General features: G+C 43.0%; 1 protein-coding gene and 1 non-coding gene across 5 annotated transcripts in view; one reads left to right on the top strand and one right to left on the bottom strand.

The window, feature by feature from the left end:
- The window catches only part of WDR59 (WD repeat domain 59), an 88,937-nt gene extending 72,446 nt beyond the window's left edge, over positions 1-16,491 (top strand). For 2 of the 4 annotated variants that reach the window (XM_059904818.1, XM_059904816.1), the window contains 6 exons: positions 1,821-1,933; positions 3,530-3,680; positions 3,775-3,847; positions 5,390-5,516; positions 5,676-5,818; positions 15,722-16,491. In XM_059904818.1, coding sequence (XP_059760801.1) covers positions 1,821-1,933; positions 3,530-3,680; positions 3,775-3,847; positions 5,390-5,516; positions 5,676-5,818; positions 15,722-15,957 — 843 coding nt within the window. In that variant the 3' untranslated portion in view covers positions 15,958-16,491. The other 2 variants (XM_059904819.1, XM_059904820.1) reach the window with 2 other exon arrangements.
- Positions 1,059-1,131, bottom strand: TRNAR-CCU (transfer RNA arginine (anticodon CCU)). The gene has a single exon. It is a non-coding gene; the product is annotated as a tRNA-Arg (tRNA).
- Positions 16,492-16,780: the final 289 nt, after the last annotated feature.

Genomic DNA, 16,780 nt, shown 5'->3' with positions numbered 1-16,780 from the left:
TTTCTTTTAAGTTTTTAGGACTTTTATGGCAGGGTTGATTTGGAAGGTCAGGCTAGTCCGAGTGAAGTGGAAAGACCCTTCCCTGGGGTTCAGACATACCTGGGTTTACATCTGGGCTCCGTCCCTTTCATGTTGTGTGATCCTAGGCAGCTACCTAATCATTCTGAACTTCAGTTTCCTCAACTATAAAATAGGAACAATACTTCTAAGGTCCTTATGAGAACTAAATAAGGTAATATGCATACAATTTCCATACCTGTATCTGGTAGATGTAAATACCCAGTATGTGGCAAATTATTGCTGCTGTTCTTGCAATTGCAGTCATCATTGTGGTGTGGTCTTCCTTAACGGGCTGGAAATGACATCAGTGCAGATGCTTGGAGAATTTTTTGTTGTTGTTCTTTTTGCACATACTGAAGATGATGTGTCTACTGTTTTGCAGAGAGTTACAGGAGTAAACCTGTCAACTATTTCTGTTGAAGGCACTTAGGAAACGTGTATTACAAGTGAGGAAATAATGGGCCCAACTTGTCAGCCAGGGTAGTAAACAGCCTTTCCTATCCCAGAAACCTATGAACTTCTTCCAGCAACCATCCAGGTGGTCCATTGATCATAGAAATGAATGTTTTTCATTGGAACCAATACTCATGGGCATTATTTAAGTATACTGGAGCCACACGATTTAATTGATTTTTTTTTTTACATATCTGATGTGTTTCTATACCTGTTTTTCAGTATTTTTATTTGCTTATTCTTTTTTTCTTCTATTTTAAACTCCTTGATTCAAAGTCTGTAGCTTCTTCCTTGTGGGTTTTTCTCAGAGTCTAGTAGTGTTTTCCAGTTGGTGGGCATACAGTGATGTATTGCTAGTAAGAAAGATTTCCCAAAAATAGTATTCCATTAAAAAAAAACACATTTATTTATTTATTTATTTATTTACTTATTTATTTGGCTGTGCCGGGTCTTAGTTGCGGCGTGTGGGATCTTTTAGTAGCAGCATGCGGGCTTCTTAGTTGCAGCATGTGGGCTCTTAGTTGTGGTACGCATGTGGAATCTAGTTCCCTGACCAGGGATCGAACCTGGGCCCCCTGCATTAGGAATGCAGAGTCTTAACCGCTGGACCACCAGGGAGGTCCCCAGTATTCCATTTTTAAAGGTATAGAGGGGAGGGGACTCTGTTGATGGTGTGATGTATTTGTATTTAGCGTGTGCTAAATCTTGGATTTAATAGACACTTCATGGACATTAGTTTCTGCTTGAGGACTCCAAGCCCCGTGAGGTTTCAAGTTTGGGGATATTCCTCAGATTTGATGTCAACAAAAAGAAAGCCGAGTCTATTTTTTCTTGGCCTATTTTTCTGTAACTTCAGAGAGTATACTGAAACTTTTGTAATGGAAGGTTTTTCATTATTTGGGCAAAGGACAATCTTAAGTGTGATACCGAATGCATTTTTTTCTCCCTGCCAGTTCACTAGTGAAGCAGCAGAAAAAGTCACATGAGTCAGTGGTTAAATAGACCATCCAGGGAAGTTGTTGCGTGGTGTCATTTCTCTGACGTCTGCTTCATAGAAGTTTTTAAGGCTAGTGTTTCTCAAGTGTGCATACAAGTCCCCCGAGAATCTTGCTAAAATGCAAATTCTGCTTCAGTAGGTCTGGAGTGGTGTGTCAAACTCTGCATTTCAGTAAGCTCCCAGCTTTGGCCGCCCCCAGAGTAGCAAGGCTTTAGGCTGTGTGTGGAGGAGGAGGAGGTGGGGTTCTTTCATGGTTCCCGGTCCTGTGCTCACCAGTCTGAGTGTGGGTATTTCTCTTTGATCTGTCCAGGTTTGGTCGCTGGCTACAGTAGCTACGGATCTTTGCCTTGGTCCGAAGTCTGACCCAGATTTGGAAACACCCTGGGCTCGACATCCATTTGGGCGACAGCTACTGGAATCCCTGTAGGTTTTGAGAGCTAAAAGTGAGGAACATGAGTGATGTGAATTTTAGGTCTATAAACACTTTCAGTGTTTTTGTCTAAGAGAAAAGTGCAAAGGCCTGAGGCATGAGAAGAGGAAGTGAGACCTTTCCTTTTAGGGCTGCTATAATTTCTGTGCAGAACTTACTTCTTAGAGCAGAAGGAATTATACAGTATTTGTCATTTATAACAAGGATTTAGGACTCATGTGTCCTTGAGAGAGTTATGCTTTGGCCCAGAAGTACATCAGTCTGAACACAGGAGTTTGAGTTCTTGAGGTAGAAAGTTTCTTGGGTGCTATAGAATCTTGCCCCTGAGAGCAGGTTAGAGAATTGCACGTTGGCCTTCGTGTTTTCCAAAGGCCACGATGCATTCACCCTGTTAGACAGTTTATGAAAACCTTGAGTTTGTGTTTGATTTATTGCACTGAAATATGGCAAACTGGAAATACAGTGTGCAAAATGATTCACAACCAGGAAAAACCACTTGAGGCTCCAAGACAGGGAGGCCCAGGTCCTGACAGAGAGATGGAAAAGCTCTCCTTCCTTCAGGTGGAGGTTTGCTTTACCTACTTGTTGAGGCCAGACCTGGGACACATGCTCCTGCTTCAGGTTGCTCATGGTGCTTGTTCTACCCACTTCATACGAGGCTCATGAGATAGTGTGAAAACACCTTAAACCTATCAGACATTGCTTGGTAGGAAAGTATCAATATTATTCCATCACCAAGGCCAAGTCCCTGGGATCTCTACCTCACATTCTATCTAGCACAGTTGTACTGAAAGGAGCAAAGGGGATGTGAGGACCTAAAAGGTAAAACTATCTCCTGTTGTTCTTACTTAATAGCTCAGACTCATAATGCCACCTCCCGAGTCTGTGACCTGCTCCCCATACTGTGGTGGCACCGTGCTCTCTGAGCACCTCCATGTAGCCTTACGTCATATGAATGGAGGACATAGAAACCCCCCAGGAAGCGGTGTGATGCCTCCTTGGAGTTGGGGAGGCCGAGAGAGCATGTGTGGCCTCACTCAGATGTGAGTTGAGTCTCCTTCATTCTTGAAGAAGCTCCATTCGAGTCTGAACCCAGGCCTGGATGCCAGCTAGGAGCTTTCAGATTGGTTATATCTAGGTCATGTGTAATACTCAGATACATGTTATTCCAAAACAAATTTAGCCAGACTCAAAGTCGATCAAGCCCCTGGATCTGTAGAAAGCCCTCGTTCCTGAAGGGGGCTTTTGAGGCAGAATCAAGAATTCTCCCTTCCTTTATGGTTTATCACAGGATATAGTTCCCTGTGCTATACAGTAAGACCTTGTGGTTTATCCATTCTATATAAATGATAATGGAAAAGAGTATGAAAAAGAATGTGTATATATATATATATATATGTATAACTGAAGAACTTTGCTGTACAGTAGAAATTAACACAACATTGTAAATCAACTATACTTCAATAATATAAATTTAAAAAAAAATTCTGCCTTCCTACCCTGATGGCGGCAACCCGCCGCTGTCGTGACAGTCATCCTTCCCCCTGCCCTTCTCATACCTTCTTCTCTCCTGTCCCCTTTCTCTCCAGGCTGGCTCATTACTGCCGGCTCCGGGACGTGCAGACGTTGGCTATGCTCTGCAGCGTGTTTGAAGCCCAGTCTCGGCCGCAGGGGATACCAAACCCCTTCGGGCCTTTTCCCAGCCGCTCATCTAACCTTGTGGTGTCCCACAGTCGATACGTAAGTTGGGGATTTCCTGGTGTGAGTTTGACTTTTCCCAGAGGTCGCTGTCACCGGGAATGGCACTCTCATACTGCTCCTGTTTGCTCTGCAGCCCAGCTTTACATCCTCTGGTTCCTGCTCGAGTATGTCTGACCCAGGATTCAACACTGGTGGCTGGAACATAGGTTGGTATGGAACTGCCTTAGCCCACGCTGGGTTTTTTGTTTTTTTTTTTAAAACATCTTTATTGGAGTATAATTGCTTTACAATGGTGTGTTAGTTTCCACGCTGGGTTTTTATACTCTAAATGTGGTGTGTGATTTAATACGTAATTTTTACTTGATGAATACTCTCCATATTTTTACTTGTTTCTCCTTCACACACACACACACACACACACACACACACACACACACACACAATGCCGCAAAGCTTGCGGGATCTTAGTTCATCTTAATTCCCTGACCAGGGATCGAACCTGGGCCCGCTGCAGTGGAAGCTTGGAGTCGTAACCACTGGACCGCCAGGGAAGTCCCCCTCTTTGCCCCTTTTTTTAAATAATTAATTAATTTATTTATTTATTTCTGGCTGCGTTGGGTCTTTGTTGCTGCATGCAGGCTTTCTCTAGTTGTGGCGAGCGGGATCTACTCTGTTGCAGTGCACAGGCTTCTCATTGCGGTGGCTTCTCTTGTTGCAGAGCACAGGCTCTAGGTGCACGGGCTTCAGTAGTTGTGGCACGCAGGCTCAGTTGCTCCACGGCATGTGGGATCTTCCCGGACCAGGGTTCGAACCCGTGTGGCCTGCTTTGGCAGGCAGATTCTTAACCACTGCACCACCAGGGAAGCCTCCCCTCATTGCCCTTTAAATTGAGTAGGATGGGGATACTGTAGTCAGCAAGGTCTGGGCTTTTCGTGTTTGAACAGGCTGGTTTCTGGTCTCTCTGCCTTGCTGGGTTGCTTTCCATCTTGTAACCTTAAGAAACTGACAGTGGGACTTCCCAGTGTCCACCCCCAAACGCTAACCCTTATCCTTTCTCCTGCACAAGCCCCTTTCCCGATCATCTGCCACTTCCTGTCACCTCCCTCTCCCCACGTACCTCCTTCAGGCTAGAGGAATAAAGCTGAGCCTGGTTCCAGCTGGCCATAAAGGTCTATTTAACGAGGAAGTGTATTTGTGTTTTCTGGATTTTTAAAATTTCTTTTTAAAAATGATCTTAGTTTTGTTGATTACAAAAGTACTATTTGCCCAGTGAAGAAAAACAAAACAAAAAGCATTAGTGGAGAAAATAGTGATCATCGATTCCCCCACCTAGAAATAACATCTGTTAACATTCCAGAACATTTTCTTCCAATCTTTGTGTGTGTGTGGGGGTCATTCTATATTTGTGGTTTTTGTGTTGCATTTTTGATTTTGTCATGAGCATTTTCTCATGTCATTTAAAGAGTTTTTATAAGTAATGCCTGCCTAATATTCTACATCATCTCTACCATAATTTGCTTAATCATTATGTGTGTACTTAATTATCAAGTTACCTTAATAGTATATAATACCTAGACAAAAAGGTAAGGCTAGGAGAGTGTTCTGTTTAGTTCCATTTCTCAGGATCTTCAACTTAGCTTATCTTTCTTCCAGGGAGTAAATTGGACACATGTACATTATGAGAGTTTTCAGGTATTTCCCATGCCTTCTCTGATTTTCATCTTCTCTTCCCATTTGATTTTTTTCAGTGGGAAGAGAGACAGAGCACATATCTTCACCCTGGGGAGAGTCCTCACCAGAAGAAATCCGATTTGGGAGTCTGACCTACAGTGATCCTCGTGAGCGAGAGCGTGACCAGCACGATAAAAATAAAAGGTAATGACCTTTGCAGGTGGGAGCTGCAATTTCATGACGCTTAGATTCTCCAAAATCAGGACTCTTAGCATATTATGTGTCATTTGTTATATTAAGGGCTGTTTGGCCTTGAGCTTGTTTCTCTGAAAGGAACTGACTGGAATTTTGAATTTGATCCAGGCTTCTGGACCCCGCCAATACCCAGCAATTTGATGACTTTAAGAAATGCTACGGAGAAATCCTCTACCGCTGGGGTCTGAGGGAGAAACGAGCTGAAGTGCTGAAGTTTGTTTCCTGTCCTCCTGATCCTCACAAAGGAATCGGTGAATAAGAATTTCTTTCTGTTCCCATCACTCTCTGAAAAGTCCTATAATTTAATGTGCCCATAACATAATACTTGGAATGAAGTTCCAGTTTCTCCTTTATAAGCAGAAATTTCTGAAGCATTTTGGGTCTGTTTCAAGCTTCCGAAAACCTTGGCATTTCATGAGGTGATTACATTTTTACTGTAACGGAAGAAATTTTCTATACAATCCTCAGACGTTGATTGGAAGTAGGGATATTTATTCGGTGATTCAACTAATGTTTATCAGACTCCTCTGAGTCACAGCGCTAGCACACTCACTCCTTCCCGTGGTGGAACTCACAGACCAGTGGGGGAGAAAAATATAATTACAAATTGTGATCAGTATTTATGAGCAAACAAAAGGGGTGTTGGGGCAGGGAAGCAGTGGGGGGAGAATCTTAGAAGACATGTCGAGCTGTATCGGGGAGGCTCTCGCAGGAGCTGAGGTTTGCAGTATGGGGCGGAGCCACACATGCAGGGAGAGAGCAGCACGAAGGGCGTCCCATGCAGAGGGAGCGGGTCCATGGGGGAAATAACTTGTTATTCTAAACAAATGAAGGAAGGCCAGTGTGGCTAGAACATAATGAGTGAGAAGAGTGCTGTAAAATTAGACTGTAGGCTAGTCAGACTTGAGAGTCATAGTAAAGAATTTGGATTATATTCTAAGTCCAATGGTGAGCTTCACAGGACATTAATAGGTAAGTTATATGACTTCCCTGGCGGTCCAGTGCTTAGGACTCTGTGCTTTCACTGCCATGGGCCCGGTTTCGATCCCTGGTCAGGGAACTAAGATCCCGCAAGCCGCGTGACGAGGCCAAAAAAAAAAAACAAAAAAGTAAGTGATGTACTCTGGTTTCCATTGTAAGAGGAGCCCTTTGGCTGTTATAAGAAGAAAGGGTTGGAGGAGGAGAGAAGCAGAGGTAGGAAGGCCATTTGAAGATTCTTAGAGTAGTCAGAGAGAGTTGGACGGCCTAGTCTCGGGGTGACATCAGTGGAGGTGGAGAGAGATGAGTGGAGTAAAGATGTATTTTAGAGGTAGACTCAATATGACTTACTAACAAGTTGGGTATGGGCTTGAGGAGAAGAGGCAAAGCTTAGATGATTCCCAAGTTTCCAGCTCAAGCAACTGGGTAGATGGTGGTGCCATATTCTACGATAGAAAAGATTGGAAGAAAATTGAAAACTCAGTTTGGGACAGTTGGAAATGTTGGTGAGGTTCAGACTGTAGAAATCATGCAGGCAGTTGGATATAAGTCTGGAGCTTAAAGGACAGTTCAGGGCTAAAACTAGGAATGTGGGAATCTGCACCATGTCGGTGGTGTTCAAGCTGTGAGAGTTGAGTGCCTTTACCTGGGGGTGGGGAGGAAGAGGATGGGAGGAGCAAATAAGAGAGCCCACTTACTCTGGGCCTTGAGAGAAACCAGTACTTGGAGATTGAGTCTTGGAGGAAGAACCAGAAACAGAGACTTAGAATGAGATACCAGTGAGTTTTGAGGAAAAGCAAGACTGTACTATGAAAGAAGCTAAGAGAAGAGATGTTTTCTAAAGAGTGACATGAAAGACAGATACAAGAGTGGACTAAACACACACTGATTTCCTTTCTCCCCTAGACCCTGCCGAAGTGTCTACATAGAGCTTTTCTGTAAAGACACAACCATGCAAGGAGAAGTAATGTTGGCAGTAAAATTTGGGACCTGGGGGGCAGGTAGGTTAGTGATACCTGATCTCACAGGGAGAAAGCTGAGCCCTGAACTGGCAGGCAGAAAAACAGCAACACACATGGCAGAACCCCCAGGTGGCTCAGGAATTAGTGGTACCCCGTACCTCTGCAAGTGGCACGAAGGTGAGGTCAAAAACAGGAGTATTGTGTCATGGCCTTTCTAGGGTCCCCAGATCCCCACTCCTAGTTTGCAGAGCAGTTATCACCCTTCCTCTCCCCCAGCAGAAAACGGAAGTTCATTCTCCAAAGAAGGTGGACACATTTCCCAATAAAGGGGCCGCCACGTAGCTAGCATACGAATGAGGAAAGACCCAGGGTTATAGAGAAGATCCTAGAAGCTTCCAGAGAGAGAAAACAGGTCACATACAAAGGATAGGAATATGAATAGCATCACACTTCTCGGGAGCAGTGAACTAGATACTGGAACTAGATGACAACAGTGCAGCAGTGCCTTCCCTGTTCTCAAGAAAATGATCCTCTTAGAATCTCTTAGAATTCTGACCTAGAATTCTGTACCCAAGTTATCCATCAAGTATAAAAGTAGGCCTTCAGCCTATCCAAGGAGGAGAAATAGATTCAAGCCAGGAAACCAGGGTGTTGGGATGATGGTGAAGGGAGATGTACGTGATAGACCTGAAGACAGACCAGTCCAGGTTGGAGCTTCAGAGCATTGTCTCCAAGAAGAGAAAAAAAAAATCTGTGTATTTCAGTGTATATAGTGTATTTCAGTATTCAGTGTATTTACAGAAGATTCAGATGTTTGGAGATGAATTATCAATAAGTATGTAACTAAGCAAACAGGCAAAACAAGACTAACTCTAGGAGGAACAAAATGTGCAAGAAAGAAAGGAAGTCATCATGGTACGTGGCTTGGCTTGAGTAATATTTACCTAGAGAAATAATGTGAAGACAGTACTGATCCAACCAGCTGATAATAGAACCGCATGGGGAAGATGAGGAACAGGTGGTACATGAGTCTGGTTGGGGAGATTGGGGAATGAAAGCGTTTCCACTGGGGAAGGTCAAGAGACAGTGCTTAAATACAACAATTAAGAAATAGCTTTATGAACATGTTGTGTAGAGATAGGGAGGTAGAAACAGAAGAAATAGTTAAGAATTTCCTCTAGGGGGTGATGGGTGTGGAGGTGGAAGGGAATGCTGCTTTTCATAACACGATACATACAATAATTTGACCCTTTAAGTTGTGCGAGTATAGTTTCAATTAAAAAGAAAAACCAAACTAATATATACATACATACATACTAATACATACATTGAAGAACAAGGATTATTTTAATATGGATTATCTTTTTTTTAAATTTGTTTATTTATTTGTTTCTTTAAATTTTTGGCTGTGTTGGGTCTTCGTTGCTGCGCGCAGGCTTTCTCTAGTTTTGGCGAGCGGGGGCTACTCTTCGTTGCGGTGTGCAGGCATCTCATTGTCGTGTCTTCTCTTGTTGCAGAGCATGGGCTCTAGGCGCGTGGGCTTCAGTAGTTGTGGCACATGGGCTCAGTAGTTATGGCTTACGGGCTCTAGAGCACAGGCTCAGTAGTTGTGGCGCACGGGCTTAGTTGCTCTGCGGCATGTGGGATCTTCCCGGGCCAGGGCTGGAACCCATGTCCCCTGCATTGGCAGGCGGATTCTTAACCACTGCGCCACCTAGGAAGCCCCAAATATGGATTATCTTGGTGCATGTACGTAAAGAAACGCAGACAGAAAATGCTATGTGGGTACATATTTTTCAGAGCATCTACATGCATGAAAGTATATCAGGGAGAGATTAATGATGGCCTGGAGCAATTTGTCTTTTAAAATTAGTTTCTAGGAAAATAAATGAATCACAGAGATATGTAACTGATGTGTCAATCCATCAATCAGCTAGACTATTGTCATCTCCTATTATAAAGGTCGTGCTGGGTTCTGTGGGCTGGACAAAGAACTGTAAGGTGTGGTTTGGGGAGGGGGTCATTCAAGAAGTCTATAATCCAATCAGAGAGATGAAACAGAAGCTCATGAAGACTTAAATGATGTTCGAGAATGAATAGTATGTCCTAATACCATTACAAACAATGCTACAAAATTTCAGAAAGAAGGGGGGAGCGTGGATTGTGGAAGAGTCACAGACAAAAACATTAAGTATTTCATCCTTAAAGTTTTTCCTTTGGAAGAGTCAGACTACCCAAATACAGGAAATAGCAGGTATTGAATATGACAAGGTTGCCAAGTTGGTCTCCTCCTGGTGGAAAACCAGCAGTTTCCTCCCACACTTAACACATCTGCAAGGGTCACTCCGTATCAGCAGCAAGATTTGAGGGATGAAGTTGTTTTAATTTAGGGGATTAGATATTTATAGAAAGGACTCCAGGCTTCATTTATTTTGAGGGGATAATGCTAGACAGAGTATTCTTTAAAAAAAAGAAAAGAAAAAAGGAAAAAAAAAACCTCCATATGCAAGGTGATTTTTGTCTTTGTTTTTTCTATTGAGGTATGAGGCGCTAGGTCAGAATGGTGGTAGAGAAGGTGCAGCCCACCCCCAGTTCCTATCTGCCCACCTGAATTTTATTCAGCAGTTTTCTGTTTCAGTTTATTAATTTAATGTCTTATTTACTTGGCTGGTTTTACTTACATTTGTGTAATGTGGTGTTAATTAACACACATAACTCTTCTATGTGATTAACAAACTAGAATTGTATGACACTAAACCTTTGGGGTTAGCTTCCACCTGGAGGTTCCGTAAAGCCTTGGGAATCATAATTTGATCGTTCCATGTACCAGCAGTATTTTTATTGTCCTTATTAGTTTGTCTGTTAGGAACCAAGAATGATCCATTTCGCCTCTACCAGGTTTCACCTGCGAAGCCTATGCCTGTGATTCTGTGCCTTCTTCCCTGAGATCCCCCAAGTTTATCAGTGTTCCAGTGAAAGACAGTTGACAGCTTTGTGGTTTTCATTAATGTCTTATAGTTTTCCGAGTAAAGGTCTTCTACCTCCTTAGGTAGGTTTATTCCTAGGTATTTTATTCTTTTTGATGTGATGGTAAATGGGATTGTTTCCTTAATTTATCTTCCTGATAGTTCATTGTTAGTGTATAGAAATGCAACAGATTTCTGTATATTAATTTTGTATCCTGCAACTTTACTGAATTCGTTGATAAGCTCTAGTAGTTTTCTGGTGGTGTCTTTAGGATTTTCTGTGTATGGTATCATGTCATCTGCAAACAGTGACATTTTTGCTTCTTCCTTTCCAATTTGGATTTCTTTTATTTATTTATTTTTCTTGTCTGTTTGCTGTGGCTAGGACTTCCAGTATTATGTTGAATAAAAGTGGCAAGAGTGGGCATCCTTGTCTTCTTCCTGATCTTAGAGGAAATGCTTTCAGCTTTTCACTGTTGAGTATGATGTTAGCTTTGGGTTTGTCATATAAGACCTTTATTATGTTGAGGTATGTTCCCTCTATGCCCACTTTATGGAGAGTTTTTATCATAAATGGATGTTTAATTTTGTCAAAAGCTTTTTCTGCATCTATTGAGATGATCATATGGTTTTTGTTCTTCAATTTGTTAATGTGGTGTATCACACTGATTGATTTGCTGAAAAATCCTTGCATCCATGGGATGAATCCACTTGATCAAAGTGTATGATCCTTTTAGTGTACTGTTGGATTCAGTTTGTTAAAATTTTGTTGAGAATTTTTGCATCTATGTTCATCAGTGATATTGGCCTGTAATTTTCTTTTTTTTGTGGTATCTTTGTCTGGTTCTGGTATCAGGGTGATGCTGACCTTGTAAATTACGAGTGTTCCTTCCTCTGTGATTTTTTGGAATAGTTTGAGAAGGATAGGTGTTAACCCTTCTGTAAATGTTTGGTAGAATTCACCCGTAAAGCCTTCTGGTCCTGGACTCTTGTTTGTTGGGAGTTTTTAAATTACTGACTGAATTTCATTACTGGTAATTGGTCTGTTCATATTTTCTTTTTCTTCCTGGTTCAGTCTTGGGAGATTGTACATTTCTAAGCGATTTTGAACACATTCCACATCCCTTTGTACCTCCTAAAGTGGCAAAAGTTAGCATGTTTACCAGCATCACCCAAAGTGGATGCATACTCTTACCAACTGTTAACTAGTGGTCATGCCATTATGTGCAACAATGAGCGGCAAGAGAGAATATTAAGATTATGCTCAGTGACTTAGAGTTTTTGTATTTTTTCTCTTTGGGAATTTAAATCCATTTAGAAATTGTCCACACCCCTAAAGATTATTCGTTAGTTAAATGAAATATAAGTTCAAGGTCTTAAAGTTGATAAGGATGTTAGAAATTATGTTTAAGTGACACACTAAAAAGAAACGTGATTACTAATGATGTATTGAATTTTTCAACAAGATGACATTTTAATCATTTTACCCAGATAGAAATGGAGAATAGTTTACATATACAGTTATCTCAAGTGCCAAAGAACAACCCTTTTAAAAAGACATGTTATTATCATTCAGTTTACGTGAACACATGGTTTTTACATTTTCATAATTTTAAATGTTGAATCTTTTCAAACCAATAAAACCAGTAAAGGAAACTTAAGAAATATAAACTAATCAGTTTTTAATGAGAACACAAAGCAAAGTCTTACATAATATATACAGTTATGCTTTACAGAACTAGAACAAAAAATTTTTTAATTTGTATGGAAACACAAAAGACCCCACATAGCCAAAGCAATCCTGAGAAAGAAAAATGGAGCTGGAGGAATCAGGCTCCCTAACTTCAGACTGTACTACAAAGCTACAGTAATCAAAACAGTGTGGTACTGGTGCAAATACAGAACTATAGATCAATGGAACAGGATAGAAAACCCAGAAATAAACCCATACACCTATGGTCAATTAATCTGTGACAGAGGAGGCAAGAATATACAATGGAGAAAAGACAGTCTCTTCAATAAGTGGTGCTGGGAAAACTGGACAACTACATGTAAAAGAATGAAATTAGAACACTCTCTAACATCATACTCAAAAATAAACTCAAAATGGATCAAAGACCTAAATATAAGGCCAGACACTATAAAACTCTTAGAGGAAAACATAGGCAGAACACTCTTTGACATAAATCACAGCAATATCTTTTTTGATCTGTCTCCTAGAGTAATTAAATAAAAACAAAAATAAATAAGTGGGACCTAATTAAACTTAAAAGCTTCTGCACAGCAAAGGAAACCATAAACAAAACAAAAAGACAACCCACAGAATGGGAGAAAATGTTTGCAAATGAAGCGACCAATAAGGGCTTAATCTCCAAAATATGCAAACAGCTTATGCAGCTCTGTATCAAAAAAAATCCCAAACAACCCAATCAAAGAATGGGCAGAAGACCTAAATAGACATTTCTCCAAAGAAAACATACAGATGGCCAAAAAGCACATGAAAAGGTGCTCAACATCACTAATTATCAAAGAAATGCAAATTAAAACTACAATGAGGTATCACCTCACACCAGTCAGAATGGCCATCATCAAAAAGTCTACAAACAATAAATGCTGGAGGGGGTGTGGAGAAAAGGGAACCCTCCTACACTGTTGGTGGGAATGTAAATTGGCGTAACCACTGTAGAGGTTCCTTAACAAACTAAAAATCGAACTACTATATGATCCAGCAGTCCCACTCCTGGACATATATCCAGAGAAAACCATACTTTGAAAAGACACATTCACCTCTATGTTCATAGCAGCACTATTCACAATAGCCAAGACATGGAAGCAACTTAAATGTCCACTGACAGATGAATGGATAAAGAAGATGTGATACATATATACAATGGAATATTATTCAGCCATAAAATAACAAAATAATGCTATTTGCAGCATCATGGATGAACCTAGAGATTATCATACTAAGTGAAGTAAGCCAGAAAGAGAAAGAGAAATATCATATGATATCACTCATATGTGGAATCTAATTTTTTTTAAATGATACAAACGAACTTATTTACAAAACAGAAACAGACTTACAGATGCTGAAAACAAACTTACGGTTACCAAAGGGGAAACGTGACGGGGAAAGGATAAATCAGGAACTTGGGGTTAACATACACACATTACTATATGTGATAGATAACCAACAAGGACCTACTGTATATAGCATAGGGAACTCTACTCAATATTCTGTGATAACCTATATGAGAAAAGAATCTGAAAATGAATGAATATATATATATGTATAACTGAATCACTTTGCTGTACACTTGAAACCAACACAACATTGTAAATCAACTATACTCCAATAAAATTTTTTTAAAAAGTTATGCTTAGAGAAAGAAGACAGCTTTTTTCTGGGGGGGCGGGGGGGCTGCGTTGGGTCTTCCTTGCTGTGTGCAGGCTTTCTCTAGTTGCAGCGAGCGGGGGCTGCTCTTCATTGCGGTGCGCTGGCTTCTCATTGTGGTGGCTTCTCTTGTTGCAGAGCACAGGCTCTAGGTGCACAGGCTTCAGTAGTTGCAGCACGCGGGCTTTAGTAGTTGTGGTGCACGGGCTTAGTTGCTCCACGGCATGTGGGATCTTCCCGGACCAGGGCTTGAATCCGTGACCCCTGCATTGGCAGGTGGAGTCTTAACCACTGTGCTGCCAGGGAAGTCCCAAGACATAGCTATTTTTAACCCAAATTTTCAAACCAGTTTATCTCAGGGTTTACCTTAACTAGGAACTACCATAAAATTTTTTCCTTAGTTACCATGTATTTAGAGTCTCTATTTGTCTGTTTTTATGACTACCTATTGTGGTGAAGCAGAGGAGCTGGCTTTGATAGAAGAAAGAAACCAGGACCCTTCCTCTACAGTAGGAGGTGAAAGAAGAGGGAGATGTGACGATTTGGGGGTGTTGAGATGAAGTGTCCCCCATTGGAAGGCTTCTATTTTCTTAGGGAAGGGAGAGAAGAGGCCATCGGGTGAGAGAGAGAGGCATGTGGGAGGGGTTTAAGAACGTGGCAGAGGTGTGAGGTGGGCACCTGGGAGTTGGGGAGGAAGAGCCCGACCGCTGGACACAGCCAGGAGTCTACCTGCAGGTGCGGTCAGCGAGACGAGCATCCTGACCGTGCGCCTTCCCGTGGGAACGCTCCCGGGCTGACGCGGAGGAGGCCAGGGACGGGGCTCATCCAGGTGAAGGTTTTGCCGGGTGGGACTGTGAGGGAGAGAGGGGCCAGTTGCAAAAAAGTGACTATGAAGTGGAACCGTGTAACTCAGGCTGGTCAGAGGGGAAACTACAGCCAGAGAGGGGCTGATCGCATGGAAGTGCAAGTGGACTTTGGATAGAATGAAAGACGGTGGTGGATTAGAGGTGAGAGGACCCATGCGCCACCCTCCCCTCCCACCCCTCCATCCTTAGGATGTAAGACAGAGCCGGCCTTTCCTTCGGAGGAGGCCGAGACGCAGCGGGGTTTGGTTAGGGCCAGGTGGTGAGGGGACCATTCCCAAAAGAGCCTGTAGAGCACGTGGGAAGGTCTGCACTCGATGCAGCGCGGTGGAAGGCGGTCTGGGAGGAGGAAGGATCTCCAGGTAGCAGGGGTGAGCAAGGGAGCTGGGCGGTTAACACGGGCCGCCTGGCCCCAGGGCCGTGGCCGAAGGGGACAGGGACTTCGGGGCAGGCGGGGACCAGTGGAGCAGGGCGGTCCTAACCGCTCTCCCCCGCGCTGGGGCGGCCCTGTGGTGGCCTGACTCCGTCCATCTTAGGCTGCTGGGTCATTGGCAGGCAGGTAGGGAAGAGATTGTGAGACCAATCAGCTCTTGCCTGAGTGTCGACTGATCCTTCAGTGCTTTCAGACAAACATTTGTTAACTGCCTTCTCTGCATCTGTAGCTGTTGGGGTGGAAGAGGAATGAGATGGAGCCTCGACCGCTGCAGACACAGGGGTTTCCACCCAGGGCCTCTGAGAGCCAGGCGCCTGCTGCACCCCCTGCCCGCACCCTTCCACTGTGGTGATGACAGCAGCTCCTCTTTAAAAGACTTAGTGAGGTTGTGGAAGAAGGGGTTCTGCCATTCAAAAAAAGGAAATTGAACAGCAGGGGTCTAATAGGATCCTACAGAATCCCCCAAATGAGTACCTCGCTCTTACTCACAATGCCTGGTTCCCCTTTGCAGAACTGAACTCACCATGTCTCTTTTTGGCCATCTCCACCCTTCTCCAGAGTTCGGCGTGTACTGCAGCCACTGCCGGAGCGAGGTCAGGGGCACGCAGTGCGCCATCTGCAAAGGCTTCACGTTCCAGTGCGCCATCTGCCACGTGGCCGTGCGAGGGTCGTCCAACTTCTGCCTGACCTGCGGGCATGGGGGACACACCAGCCACATGATGGAGTGGTTTCGGACCCAGGAGGTGTGTCCCACCGGGTGTGGGTGCCACTGCCTGCTTGAAAGCACTTTCTGAACTGACAGCCCGTGGGAGTTGTGGGAAATCCCAGAGAACCCATCAATGCCGGTTGACAAGCTCTCTGCCAGGAGAGAGGCTCCAGAACCCACCCCTAACTAGACAGGGATGTGTTCTCCTCAAAGTCTGACACGGTACCAGCTGTTCATGGGCCTTTGCTTCTCTTTTGTTGGCTGTTGGTGGCATGGATGTCGGTGGAGGAGGACGCGGGCAGGTGGAAGTTTTCTTGGAGAAAAGCACCTGCCTCCAGAGCCGTGTTTACCTTTAAGATGACAGCATCCTTTCTGATGCCATCAGAGAGATCAAGGTTGGTTGCAAAGGACAGTCTCCTGAGCCAAAGGACAGTGGACAAATGGGCCTGTGACATAAGTTGATGCATTTATGAACTGATGGACTGTGGCCTTTTAAAATATACTTAAATTGTAAATACGTAATGTACTTAAGGATCCTTAAGATGTATTTTTTTGTTTGTTATTTCTCTTCCAGCTATTCTCCCTTGGCTAATAAAATTCTAGTAATCGTTTGAAAAACAAAGAGATGAAGTTGAACAATATTTTAGTGAATCTTTTTTTATTCTACTTCTAATTGAAATTAACTCTTTGGGATAGGACCAAAGTCAGTGCTCATATTTTCAAAGGAAATGCTGATTTGCTTTTGTCATCCAACAGGAGAAAATAGAATTTGACATTTAAGGTTCTTCCCAACCACAAGAGTTTTTTTTTAATCATTTCTTTTAACAAAGGAAAATGAAATTACATGGCAGCATTGCTGTGAGAGTCTCCCGTTGCCACTGTGTAGGTTGGCTGGGTTCCCGTAAATGCCT

Source organism: Balaenoptera ricei, chromosome 19 (assembly GCF_028023285.1).
Source record: "Balaenoptera ricei isolate mBalRic1 chromosome 19, mBalRic1.hap2, whole genome shotgun sequence".
Classification (NCBI taxonomy): Eukaryota; Metazoa; Chordata; class Mammalia; order Artiodactyla; family Balaenopteridae; genus Balaenoptera; species Balaenoptera ricei.
Note: the sequence above shows the minus strand (reverse complement) of the source record. Positions and strands in the feature narration are given on the sequence as shown.